The following is a 13,498-nucleotide window of genomic DNA, read 5'->3' as shown; positions in this document are numbered from 1 at the left end:
AGACTTCTCTGAGGTGTTTGTTGTTTTTTTGGGTTTTTTTGCAACAATACAGTGCTGGTTGTATGATCTCCATTTCACAAAGGAAACCTGTCCCAGCTCGAAGCTGACTAAGTGAACAGGTGATCGCCAAAGCCTGCTTTGCTGTCCCACAAAGCCCAGGACCTCCAGAGGGCCTGTCCTCAAAGTCGGAATGCATTGTGATGGACAGGCCCAGGCATACCTCAGTGACAGTGGAGTGTAGGGTGGAGACAGGAAGCGAGGCATGGTCTCTGGAAGGGAAAGCAGTAAGGACTCCCCTGGGGGACACACCCTGATCCTATCTGTCCCTTAATCCCTGTGAGCTCTGGTTCTGGCCAAATCTCTTCTCCCAAGTCTTAGTCCATTCATCCACAAGAACAGGGTGATAATACAAGCAGCCATTATCATGACGACCAGGAGAGATGCACACGGAGGTGAGACCCCCACCAGCTTGCCATCCTGACTAGCTCTGGGGAGCTGAGATTGGGTACAGGGCACACAATCTTGCTGTTTGGGATGTTCAAACCATGAGAGGCCTTTTGGTGCCAGGGGTTTCAGGATGACCCCTTCATTCTCAAGACCAGGCTGGCAGGGGAGATCAGGTGGGAGCTGGGAGGTGCATTTTAAACTACCCTTTTAGGTGGTATTCTGGTACCCGTTCATGACTCAAGAGGGTATCTGCAGGCTCGGGGCTGAGGCCTGCAGGCAAGCTGGCAGGCTTCCCCCTGCTAGACCTGTTCACCAGAGCTCAGCTTAGCATCAAGTTCTGGGTAGGGCTACTGTTTTCTTCTTTTTTTTCTTATGGAAAATTTCAACCAATAACAAGAGTAAGTAAGTAAAGCTAGCACTATCACACGCCCACCCTCCCCCATATCAGCCACAACAGCTAAGCTTCTAGCGTTAACTCAGTCAGGGCCAGCTCTGCTTGACGGAAAACTTCCATCCTCTATCACCCAGCTCAGGGTTAGGATGAAGCAAATCTAAGCAGCTGTGTGTGTGTGTGTGTGTGTGTGTGTGTGTGTGTGTGTGTGTGTAAGTACCTTGCAGGTTACTTCTCTCCTGTCACCACGTAGGTTCCAAGGATTGATCTCAGGCTGTCAGGCTTGGTGGCAAGCCCCTATGCCTGCTGAGCCCTCTCGTCTCATCAGCCTGGCTCAGTATTTTTGTACTAGGGTTTATGGGACTGAGCATCGACCCAGCTGGAGATGACCAGGTTAAACATTCATAAATTTGCCTTTTATTTTTCTACAGAATGATACAGTCCTTTGGGGCTTTAGAGATGGCTCAGTGGCTCAGAGCACTTGCTGCTCTTGCAGAGGACCCGGGTTCTGCTGCCAGCACCGTATGGGGGCTCACAACCACCTGTAGCTCTAGTTCCCAGGGGTCCATTGCTTTCTTCTGACCTCTGTGGGCAGGCAGCAGGCCTGCACGCGGTACACATATATAAATGCAGGCAAAACACTCATATAGATGAAAGAAATTAACTCAAAAAATGTGAGAAAAGTGAGATTCCCTTTTTTTTCCTTATAAACCTAAAAAAATCTCAAAAAAATGATCTTTTTTTTTTTCTTTTTCTGGTTTTTGGGTGTTTACGTTTTGTTTGTTTTGAGGCAGAGTTTCACTGTGTAGCCCTGGTTGGTTGCAACTTGCTACATAGGTCAATCTGGCTTTAAACTCATAGAGGTAAGCCTGTCTTTGTATCCTCAGTGCCAGGATTAAAGGTGTGCACCATCACGAATCGCTTTTTTTTTTTTTGAAAAGATATTTTGCCCAGATGAATTGAAGATGTGTGTTTATTCAGACCCTTTCCTTCAGATGTTTGTGACGGCTATCTCATGGTTGCCCACAATAGGAAGCCCTCAACGAGGCCTTCAGTCGATAAGCAAATAAATGAAACCTGTACATTGGAATCTCATTCTATGGTAAAAGAACTGAACTGCCAAGTTACAAAATGATATGGGAACATTGTAAATGTGTTGCAGAGAGGCAGAGCTGTTCAGGAGGGCTGCTCTCTGAAAGGGTCCAGCTCTAGACGGGGGTGGGGGGGGTGGGGAGAAGACAGGAAAACATACAGGGGGTGCTGAGAGGACAGGATGGGCACAGGAAGAGGGGCAGAAAGGGTGATGACTAGGCAAACCACAGGGGGCTCTGAGGGCCACAAAACTGTGCTGCATGGAGCGATAATGGTGAGCCTGTCGATTACAGCCTTGTCTGAACCTTCAGAAGGCAGAGCACCAAGAGAGAACCTCAAAGTAAAATATGGGCTCAAAGCGAGAGTGTATCTGGACTAGTTCTTCTGTGGTAACAAGTATAGTGGGCCAGTAAAAATATCATTGAGAAGAGAAATGGTGCAGGGGCTGGGGGGAGGGGGAAGGGCGCTCTCCGTGCCTTCTGTTCAGGCTTTGGGTAAACCTGAATTTACTCCAGTGTTGTCACTATGCCCCTCCTTAGAAGTGGGAACAAAACACCCATGGAAGGAGTTACAGAAACAAAGTATGGAGCTGAGATGAAAGGATGGACCATGTAGAGACTGCCATATCCAGGGATCCACCCCATAATCAGCTTCCAAATGCTGACACCATTGCATACACTAGCAAGATTTTACTGAAAGGACCCAGATGTAGCTGTCTCTTGTGAGACTATGCCGGGGCCTAGCAAACACAGAAGTGGATGCTCACAGTCAGCTAATGGATGGATCACAGGGCTCCCAATGGAGGAGCTAGAGAAAGTACCCAAGGAGCTAAAGGGATCTTCAACCCTATAGGTGGAACAACATTATGAACTAACCAGTACCCCTGAGCTCTTGACTCTAGCTGCATATGTATCAAAAGATGGCCTAGTCGGCCATCACTGGAAAGAGAGGCCCATTGGACACGCAGACTTTGTGTGCCCCGGTACAGGGGAACGCCAGGGCCAAAGGGGGGGAGTGGGTGGGTAGGGGAGTGGGGGTGGGTGGGTAAGGGGGACTTTTGGTATAGCATTGGAAATGTAAATGAGCTAAATACCTAATAAAAATGGAAAAAAAAAAAAAAAAAAAAAGAAAAACTAGAATTCCTAATCCCGTGGGTCTTCTTGTGCTTAGGAGGCTGTGGCTATGACATGGTGCGTGGGCCTGGTTATTGCTGTGGGTGGCAGCTTTGGTGAGACTGTGGCCTGCAGCGTGAGCTGGAACATGACTAGGTAGGGAGTCTGTGGATTCTTAGGCACCGAATGCCAGAGACATAGGGTCTTTACCCTGTAAGCAGGGGGGGCTACTGAGAAGGTATCAGGAGAGTCCGGAGGTGAATGCTTCCTGAGACCTGGGCTGTAGGATTAGTCTTGCCTCTTCTCTGAGCTCCATATCCCCGAGTGTAGAGCCAGAAGACAGTACTGAGTGGTCAGGGGAGGGTCTGAGGTCAAAGCCGGTCCCAACTTCCCAAGCCCTCCCTCCCTCTCCCTGCCTCACCCCCTTTGTTTTTCTGTCTCACTGTGCCATGCTTTGGTTGGATACCTTCCCTCAGCGGGTGTGGGGGGACATCTACTGCACAAGGCTGTGCCTGGGGAGCCGCTCCATTTTGAATTAATTTGATTTTTTTCCCTCTTTGAAATCTTCAAGAAGAAAAGCTCCTAGCAGCCCTGTGGAGGGGGACACAGAACTCAGGGGACTGGGAACCAACTCCCCCGGGGGTTCCTGAGCAGGGACAGGCTGCAGGGGGGAATGGAAGGGTGGCCTCTGATTACTACTAGACACCTTGACTTCCAGTTAGCTAGGCTCAGAAGGTTCCCTGTGTGCAGCGATTTGGAGGCTTCAGCTGGCTGTGTGCATTGGGGGAGGTGTCTCTGCCCCTTCCAGACTGTCTCCTGTCATTACAGGATGATTTATGAGCTTTTCTGCTAAAACATGAGAACACTGGCAAGCCGACTCTGCCCTGCAGCCCTTCTAATAAGGGGCATCGTGTTATGCAGAGGACGCTGGGGAGGAAGATGGAGGACTTAGAAGCGGGTTGCCCTTTGTTTTGTTTTAACATGAAAAACACCGAGCTCTTAGTGGATTCCAGTCTATTGTGGTGTGTGGTGTCCAAAGCTGTATTGTCACTTTCTGAGGGGCGTGAGTTTGATTCCTAGCTTGGCTTTGCTTTTAGGACCATAGCCTGATGGTGCCCTCTGGGCCACCACTCCCTCACTTACAGGGGTGAAGCTGGGGATACCAGCAGTTATTCTCCTTCTAGGGATTCTCTGTGGCTGACACAAGAGTAGCACCTGCAGACCATGAGCCCATGAAACGATAGCATCATCGAGATGATTCTGACGGGGGAGGTTCTGGATGTTGGTAGGGGAATATGCAAAAGAGATTGTCGTGGCGATGTGTGCAATGACATTTCACCCATTTACACACACAGGCCTATGCACGTGCCTGTGTGGCTGATGACAGTTCATAGAGTATAATGTGACCTTCACCAAGCCTCTGAGCTTAGGTTACATGAAGCCTCTGTGCATCCTCTGTAGAAACTGATGGTGTGCAAGAGTATGTGTGTACATGTGTGTACAGTCTATGTGTATGTGTGTAAAACCTGATAGCGAGAGCCACACCAAGTGTGCATAGTGAGCATATACACGTGTATATGTGTATGTATATATGGGGCATGTGAATATTGTGTACATGTGGTATGTGTATGTGTATGCATGCGGTATATGTGTGTACATGTATGTTTACCACATGTATGCATGTGGTATGAGCATGTATGTAAATGTGACACGTGTGTGTATGTATATGTGTGTGTGCACATGCATGGCATGCATAGCCATGTGACTTTTGCCTAAATGTGTCTGGGATGTGAGGTTGGTGAAGAGTGTGTGGTTATCTAACCAATATGTGGCATGTGCTGTGGTCCTGTGTGTGAACTTTGTGTTTTTCTGTGTGTTTGTATGTGTGCCTGTGTGTCACATGAGATCCTCATGTTCAGAGGCTTTGTGGGCTGCTCTCCTGAGGGACCCGTTTTGTGCTGAGAGCCCACACTCAGAGCTTGGATTTCATTTGTAGGGACCTCCTATAGGGCTTGCAAGAATGGTAACAACCATCATCCAAAGCCAGTCCTGGTAGTCTGTGAATCCAGGAGTCCCATGGTGCACTGGGGATGGTGGTGGAGCCAGTGGGTCCTCCAGGCCTCGCTGGAAGGAGACCCTCCTGCCAGGGCTACAGAGCAGCAGTGTGGGCCTCCTGCTGCCTACCCTCAGGATGAACCCGAAAGGCTCTGCTGTTGTACAGTTTTAGTTGACATATAAAATGTTTCTGTCTAAGTGGAAGTAGCTAACAGAGGATGTATTTCTGCCATGTTTTAAAAAATTAACATTTTAGAATAACATTACACCATTCTCTTCAAAGTAGAGCAAACCAAAGCTCAGTAACATTGCAATTAAAAAAGTTGTCTTTCCATGAACTCTTACATAATCTAGAAGAATGTATAGATGGGGTGCAGCTCCATTCATCGGACCCATGTAGTGCTCAGATCAGGGTGTGTGGGCATGCTCAGACCCCAGAAGACAACCTTGAGTTCCTCTGGGTCAGCATCCCTCTAAAGATGACGACTTCTCTCTCTAACGCTGTAAACCACCTTTCCTGGTCTCATTTTTCTCGACTGATTCAGTAAACACAAGGTCCTTGCCTTTCACGATGATGCTGTACGCAGCCCTACTTTCTCACCGTGTAGCATTTCCCTCAACAATCTCACTTGAGAACACCACTTCCATTCTTATTGGACTTTTGGAGTTACTTCTAATGCTTCATTATTGACACTGACGTTTTGGGGTATTTCTCAGGGAGTGGAATTGCCAGGACATAGGGAGACTTCTACAGTATGTCAGTATTCTCAATTGTCCATTGGAGAGAACCTAAAACTCTTCATATCATTTTATCTTTCTGAATCCATAATTCCCTTCAATTTCCTTTACAGAATTTTTTCTTAATATTGTTTTATACGGAAAACTTATACATTTATTGTATTTCTTTTAACCTATATATAAATTAAAATAGACATTTAGACTTTTGAAGTTATATTTTATTTATTTACTTACTATTTATTTATTTGAATTGTAGAGGGGTTGTAGTCCTTTGAATCTAGGATCTCTCTCTCTCTCTCTCCCCATCCCCCCAACCTTCCTCTGTGTATCCCTGGCTGTCCTGGAACTGCTTTGTAGACCAGGCTGGACTTGAACTCACAGAGATCCATCTGCCTCTGCCTTCCAAATACTAGGATTAAAGGCATGAGCCACCAGGCCTGGTTCAAGGAAGGTTTTCTTTTCTTTTTTATTAGATATTTTCTTTATATACATTTCAAATGCTATCCCGAAAGTTCCCTATACCCTCCCTCTGCCCTGCTCCCCTACCCACCCACTCCCACTTCTTGGCCCTGGCATTCCCCTGTACAGGGGCATATAAAGTTTGCGATACCAATGGGCCTCTCTTCCCAATGATGGCCGACTAGGCCATCTTCTGCTACATATGCAGCTAGAGATACAAGCTCTGGGGGTACTGGTTAGTTCATATTGTTGTTCCTCCTATAGGGTTGTAGACCCCTTCAGCTCCTTTGGTGCTTTCTCTAGCTTCTCCATTGGGGTCCCTGTGTTCCATCTTATAGATGACTGTGAGCATCCACTTCTGTATTTGCCAGGCACTGGCATAGCCTCATACGAGACAGCTATACCAGGGTCCCTTCATCAAAATCTTGCTGGCAAATGCAATAGTGTCTGGGTTTGGTGGCTGATTATGGGATGGATCCCCGGGTGGGGTAGTCTCTGGATAGTCCATCCTTTCGTCTTAGCTCCAAACTTTGTCTCTGTAACTCAAGGAATGTTTTCTAACATCAGTATTTGAAATTGTTCTTTTTGGGACACCCAGACATTTTTGCCATTTTGGGTACTTCCATCATAGACTCTGAATGAATGCATCCTTAGTTTTTCTTCAGGAAATAGAGAACAGGACCATTGAAAGGAGTGAGGTGGGAAAGGTGTGGCATTGTCTTGGCAGAACTGGGGAGCGTATGGGGGGGACATGAGGCGCTCATATGGACTCTCCCACACTTTGGTCTGCAGATCCCTTGAGAAGTCTTGTTGTATTCCCAGGTGGGTCTGTGCCAGTTTGCAGATACCCCTTTTGATGATGATGGTGGTGGGAAGGGGATGCTGGGCCATTCAAGGATGAGCTTGAGTGAACTGCAAAATTTGTGGACTGTGGAAGGGGAATCCTGAACATCAGATCCATGCTAAAGAGCTGGATGTAACCCACAGGCAGAGGGGAGCCTGGGGTGTTTTTGAGAAGTACAAGTTGGGTGTCTTGCAGAGCTGGATCTGTTGCTGCTCCTGAGTGGTGGCAGTGATGGTATCAGGACAAAACAATGGGCCATGACTTGTAGGATATCAGGTCACATTAAGATTGTCAGGGGTTGTAAGGACTCCAGTGAGTTTTTTTCCAGCTTGACTCCCAGCTTTTGAATGGTCCTCTGGGTGCCCAGACCCAGCGGGATCCTCAACACTTCCCCAAGTGTGGATGAGGCTCTTTCAGTGCTCCGTGAGATGTTTATACATGGAGCTTAGGGTGATGGAAAGCAGATCAGACATGACCCTGAGGACTGCTGGAACTCCAGATGCATTCTGATGCCCTCTGGGTCCTGCCTGCCCTGCCCTAGATGAGAAAAATCCAAACCCTCTCTCTGAGCCACTTCCTTTTGGTTGACAAAGAACAAGTCTCTTGGGCGAGGCCTCTGGCTTTTTGGCAAGCCCTAGTTGTAATATGTACATAGGATTTAAAAACTGTTGTTTTCATAGAACGTATTGCTGATATCCCAGGCTGTAAGCACCTCTCTCCCTTTTCTGGAGCTTACTATATTGTGTTTTTGTCTAAGCAAACTGATTACACTGAGGAAAGTTAGTCAGTCCTCCTGTCATGTGGAGTAACAATGTAGCCAGTGGCCTGAGCAGTAGTCAGAAACATGAGCATGTCTTGGGGTGATTAGAATCTGGGAAACAGTAGGTTAGACTGTCTAGCAGAAAGGCCATGCCGAATCTCAGCATAGCAAAACTGGGGCTCTGGCTGGGCTCTGGGGGGGTTATGGGTCCACTGCTGTCTCCCGCCATTCCCTGATGTTCCGTGCCTTGCCTCCCACAGAGATCCGCACGCAGCTGGTGGAGCAGTTCAAATGCCTGGAGCAGCAGTCCGAGTCGCGGCTGCAGCTGCTGCAAGACTTGCAGGAGTTCTTCCGCAGGAAAGCTGAGATTGAGCTGGAGTATTCCCGAAGCCTGGAGAAGCTGGCTGAGCGCTTCTCCTCCAAGATTCGCAGCTCCCGGGAGCACCAGTTCAAGTGAGAAGTTGGCTGCGGGTCCTGGGATGGGAGGCAGAGCTGGGCAGGAGGGTTGTTGGCAGATGCAATTGGCGAAGGAGGCCAAAACTGGAGGAGGAAGTCAGGACTGGACCTTGACCTGCAAGGTTCTGCTAAGTCCCGCCAGGGTGCTGCAGCTTCCTCTTGCCTCCAGGAGCTAGTTGTTCTTCTGTATCAAGTAAAGGTAGAGACGGCTTCCATGCCAAAGGATGTTGTAGACAGGAGATGAGTGACTTGGAGCTGCATTTGCTATGCCCAGCCGAGACTCAGTACCTCCTTTCAGCACATCCTGGCTTTATCAAGTTGGATTTTACTTGGGTACCAGCTCGCCCACCATGTCCTTAGAATGTCTTCTCATGGACCGTGTCCACAGACATCCCTCTTCCTTGCTGTGATGGAGGACCTCAGTACTTAAACACTTTCCTACCTTATTATTTAAAACACAGAGCCCCTCCTACCCTAACTGGTCACACCCTGACCTCTGGGTCTTTCTGACCTGGCAGATTTGAAGACCTCTCCTTACGCTCTGAGTTGTTGCTGGAGCTGTCCACCGGGGGTGTACACAGTGGGTCTTATCACTTCCTCTTGATTTGGAAGCAGCTCCCCTCACATCCTAAGTGTGAGCATTGGGGAGAGGGAAGAGGGCAGGCCTCGGGGACACAGGGATCCCTAATTCCCTCACCTTGTCTGTAATGAGCCCTACTAGCTCCTCAAGGGTTCATTAACTCAGCCACCAGATGGATGGGAGCCCCAGCTGGCAATCAGGCCAAGTGAGCTGTTCGCCACACTATGAAAGTCTAATTAGGGGGTCACCCAGGCCAGTGCAGCTGGGGTAGACCCTCTACATGATGCTAATGTGATAGTACAGCCCTGATGGCTTTTGGAAGTTGAGTTTTCTGGACAGGCTGACACACCTTGGACCCCAGGGTATGGCGTCTCTTCATGGGGTCTGTGCCGTGCTCTGATCCTTCAGCCTGGATGTCCCGAGAAATCAGGCTGTCGCAGAGATTCTTCACTTAAGGGTGCCCAAGTTGCTAGGTTACCTCTCAAGGCTGAAGGAGAGTCCTGGGGCTTGTTTGACTGTCATTTGCAGGAAGACTAGCTGAGGGAAGAGATTGGATATTGTGAACGGGACTGAGGAAAGAGATGAGAGGAGGGAAAGGGAAAAAAGGGAGGGTGGAAGAGTGGAATTATTAATTCTTGGTCTGCGCAGTTCACCTGTAGCACAACAGATTAGGGACAGACCTGGGACAGGACCTCATGTCCTCCAGCACTAGGTCAGGTTACCTTTTGTGCTATGGTCCACTTCTTCCTACGACCCAGGCTTTCCCCAATCTCCCTGGGCTTTGGGGATGTTTACAGCTGTGGAAGGTGCTAAATTTAGGGCCAGACTTAGCCGGGGTGAGTTCCATGTGGACTTGATTTAAAGAAAGGCCCAAGGGCTGTCGTGGTGGGCTAACAGGCTATGGGACTTGCTGCCAAGCCTGACAACTTGACTTTGATTCCCAGAGCCCATATGGTAGAAGGAGAGAGCTAACCTCTCACAAGTCGTTCTCTGACCTTCACAGGGCCTGATGCTGGCTCTCAGGTCTCCCCTGGGGATGGTTGAATATTTGTAGAGCAGGAGTGTTTCCAGATTGCTGTCCTTCTCTGACCTGAGATGGGAGGGATGTGTAATGGGAACAACGCAGAGCTAGTATGCTGGGCTGAGGCCTTGGTCTATCCCTTGTGGATGTGCACTGGGCTTCAAAGACTGAAGTGACAGAGAGGGTGACTGGTGAGTGAGGTTTCTACTACCTAGTGGAAGGCTTGACCCATGGTTGGTACAAATGTTGACTGAATAAATGTCCAGCGGTAGTTAGAGTTGCCATAGAGGGAAGACTGCCTCAGACTCATGAAATCATTTGGTGCTGCACTGCTGTGAAGACAATGTGAACTTGACTTCTATCTGGAGAATGGGGACCACCAAAGGGATAGTGTATAAGGTGTGGCCACACAGAGGCTTATCCAAAATGCAGAGTCTGAGGGCTCACCCAACCTCTGCATCAGTAGCTCTGGAGCTCTGGGGATTCTAGTGACCAACCACTTTGATGGTTTTCTAGATGACAAATAGTTCTCAGTCTTCTCATAGGCTGTGCTGGCCTTCCTTGTCACCAGCATACAAGTCACAGTCTTGTCCTTTCTGGAGCAGGCCTGGAGGAGCCTGTCTTCTCCTTCTGATGGCCTAGAACCAGGATCATTCCTGAAGAGAAAGATGCTATTGAGGGCAGCATATAGGGGCCTGACCCTGCTTCTCAGGTAGATGAGTGGCCTGGCCCAAACAAGTTGGCTAGGTCTGGAGAGAGAGAATTTCTGGGACCAATTCTGTATTTGGGAATCACTGACTATTCTGGAACTCACTATGTAGACAAGGCTGGCCTTGAACTGAGAGATTCACAAACTTCTGACTCTTGGGGGCTGGGAGTAAAGGTGTATACCGCCATACACCTCAGTGTGCCAGCACAGGGTGAAAGGCTGAGAGAGAGGTTTGTGTTAAGTAAGCCTGTTGTCTTCCATCTGGAAGCTCTCTGGCTATAGACTTGCCCCTCCCCAAGATAAGTAGTTATACTTTACAAACTAGCTCTCCCCAGCATCCCAGTTGCAAAGCTCTGCTGTGCACAAACTCCAAAGTGTAATGACATTCTTCTCAAATAGTGCTCTGTACTTGGGGCTCGTTTTAGTCCTATTCCTTTGGTTTGGGGTAGTTCTTGCCTTTCAGGGGAGAGGGGAATATGCCTCATGACAGACCTCTGTCCAGGGTTAAGTGATGCTGCAGACCATAAAGAAAAGCAGCAGGGAATTCTGTTCAAACACACTAGAAAGATTTGGGGGGAAAGCCAGAGTTTGGGGAGAGCTGGGCAGTGCTTGGCTAGATACCGCATAATAGTCTATGGAGATCCTAGGTGCCAGACAGTTGGGAGTGTCTTCCAGCTTCACAGAGCAGTTGAGAGAGAGAGAGGGTCCCAGAGAACAACTGGCTTCATTTCCAAGAAAGTGCTTTTTATTGGGGGAAAAAAGTGCCATGGTTTTCACAGCTGCATTGTGTCTCTAAAATGATAGAATAGTTGAGATTTAGCCTTCCGGGTTATTGCTGGACAGAGAAACATTTTTTGCAACATGTAATTTGAGACTGATGTGTAGAGGATCCAGGGTGAAGAGGTCTGGGCAGAAGGGATGAGGAAGCCCTCAGGTTGGGCTTGTGTCTCTATTGATCATTATGACTACTTGATATCACAGCAATAGCTGTTCCAGGTTCCCTCACGCCTACCATACCTTGTGCTATGTGCTCTCCCAGGTAAATAGCAGCCATCTTATGCCATCTACATGGCAGATGTTGTGACATGCAGGACAGATAATTCTATATTTTCCTAGACACTAGTAAGGTTTCGAGATATTAGTTTGCCTGGGACACAGCTATAGCTGCAGGTAGTTCGGGCAGGATTCGAATCCTGGTTTACCTGACTCCGGATGCAAAGGCGCCTCTGGCTGGGCTGCCATATGGCAGATCCATCTCTCAGCTCTCTGCCTGGGTTAGTGCTTGCTGGAGTCCCTATCTAACCAGACCTGTGTGGGCATCTGATCAGCGTCTGTGAAAGGCTCTGTGAAAAGCCTCTGGTCTGGCTTGGCTAGTTGTGGGTCTCACAGAGCTCAGGTCAGGTTTGTGAGGAACCATACAGTTTATAGATCTGGTCTGCCACCTTCATCCTGCTAGGTCCTTGAAAGCAAGGAGGCCATTCCTTATCTCTCTGTCTCTTTGTGGTTATCTCTACCTCTGTGTCTCCATGTCTCTTCTCTGTCATACACAATGCAGAACGGAAGGCTCACTGGGTCTCCCTGAACCTTAACTTAAATTCTCTTCAGCCTTGGGAAGAAAGCCTCCTTGATGCTCCTGCACTAGTAACACCTCTCTAATCTTCCAGCAAACCTCAGGCTTCAGCTCGGGCCTAAGATACATAATGCTGTTTGTTTCCCTTATAACCACCTTTCTCGGCTACCGTCTATTTATGGCAAGCATTTACAGAAAGACAACCATGACTAGGCAAAGTTCTTTCTAAAATATCTTCAGAAAAAGACGGCAGTCTGGGGAGACGACTCTGTGGATAAGAACATTCACTGTTCCAGCATGAAGACCTGAGCTCAAATTCACAAAACCCACATAGAGACCAGGTGCGGTTGCACATGCCTGTAACAGAGCTTCAGAGAGGGCAGAGGCAGGAGGATCACTGAGGCTGTTAGCCAACCTAGATAAAGGTTCAGTGACAGACCTTGTCTCAGGGGAAAAAAGTGTAGAGAGAAAGAGTAGGAGTCCTGCTGTTTTACACACACACACACACACACACACACACACACACGCACGCACGCATGCACCACACCCACCCACATGCAAGCACTCACACACACACACACACACACACACACACACACACGCATGCACCACACACACCCACATGCAAGCACACACACACACACACACACACACACACACACACACACACACACATATCACACACACACACCACACATGCAAGCACACACACACTCGACCATACCCATACCCACCCACCCCCACACCACACATGCAAGCACACACACTTAAGCACACACATGCATGCATGCGCATGCACACACATACTTAAAACGAAAGGCAGACACTGAGCCTGGGTCTGGGGATGCTGTAATCCTGATGTCAGCACCAACTCACGCCAGGGTTCGTTTCCCATCCCCTATAGGTTAGTATCTTCCCTCACCTTTACCTCCCACCGCCAGCTTCTATCAGCTCCAATGGCTATCACATTTACTTCATATTGTTCTTGTCTACCTCCCATCATCTCAGACATCTCTCTTACTTCCCTGCACCTCTGTCTTCACTGTGTCACACCCCTTCCACCTCCACCCTTCATCGTCTCCACTGTTCCTACCTTTCAACCACCATCTACTTTGCTGCACACCATCTATCTTCCACCTTCTCTTGGCCCGTCCATCCCCTCATCGCCTGTATCTCCTGCCATCTGTTTTCCAGCACATTCCACAACTTTGCACTACGTCTGGTTTCTGGCTTCCACCTTCCATCCTCCACCCCCATTATCTTC

At 48.6% G+C, this 13,498-nt stretch overlaps 1 protein-coding gene across 6 annotated transcripts in view; it reads left to right on the top strand.

Annotated features, from left to right (window-relative positions):
- Nucleotides 1-13,498, top strand: part of Srgap3 (SLIT-ROBO Rho GTPase activating protein 3) — a 229,535-nt gene that overhangs the window by 109,716 nt on the left and 106,321 nt on the right. For all 6 annotated transcript variants that reach the window (XM_006506145.2, XM_030255398.1, XM_006506146.2 and 3 more), the window contains exon 2: nt 8,159-8,351. In XM_006506145.2, the coding sequence (XP_006506208.1) occupies nt 8,159-8,351 (193 nt within the window). The remainder of the gene's footprint in view (nt 1-8,158; nt 8,352-13,498) is intronic.

This window comes from Mus musculus, chromosome 6 (assembly GCF_000001635.26).
Source record: "Mus musculus strain C57BL/6J chromosome 6, GRCm38.p6 C57BL/6J".
Taxonomy (NCBI): Eukaryota; Metazoa; Chordata; class Mammalia; order Rodentia; family Muridae; genus Mus; species Mus musculus.
The sequence above is the reverse complement of the archived record's forward strand: the minus strand, read 5'-3'. Positions and strand labels throughout refer to the sequence as shown.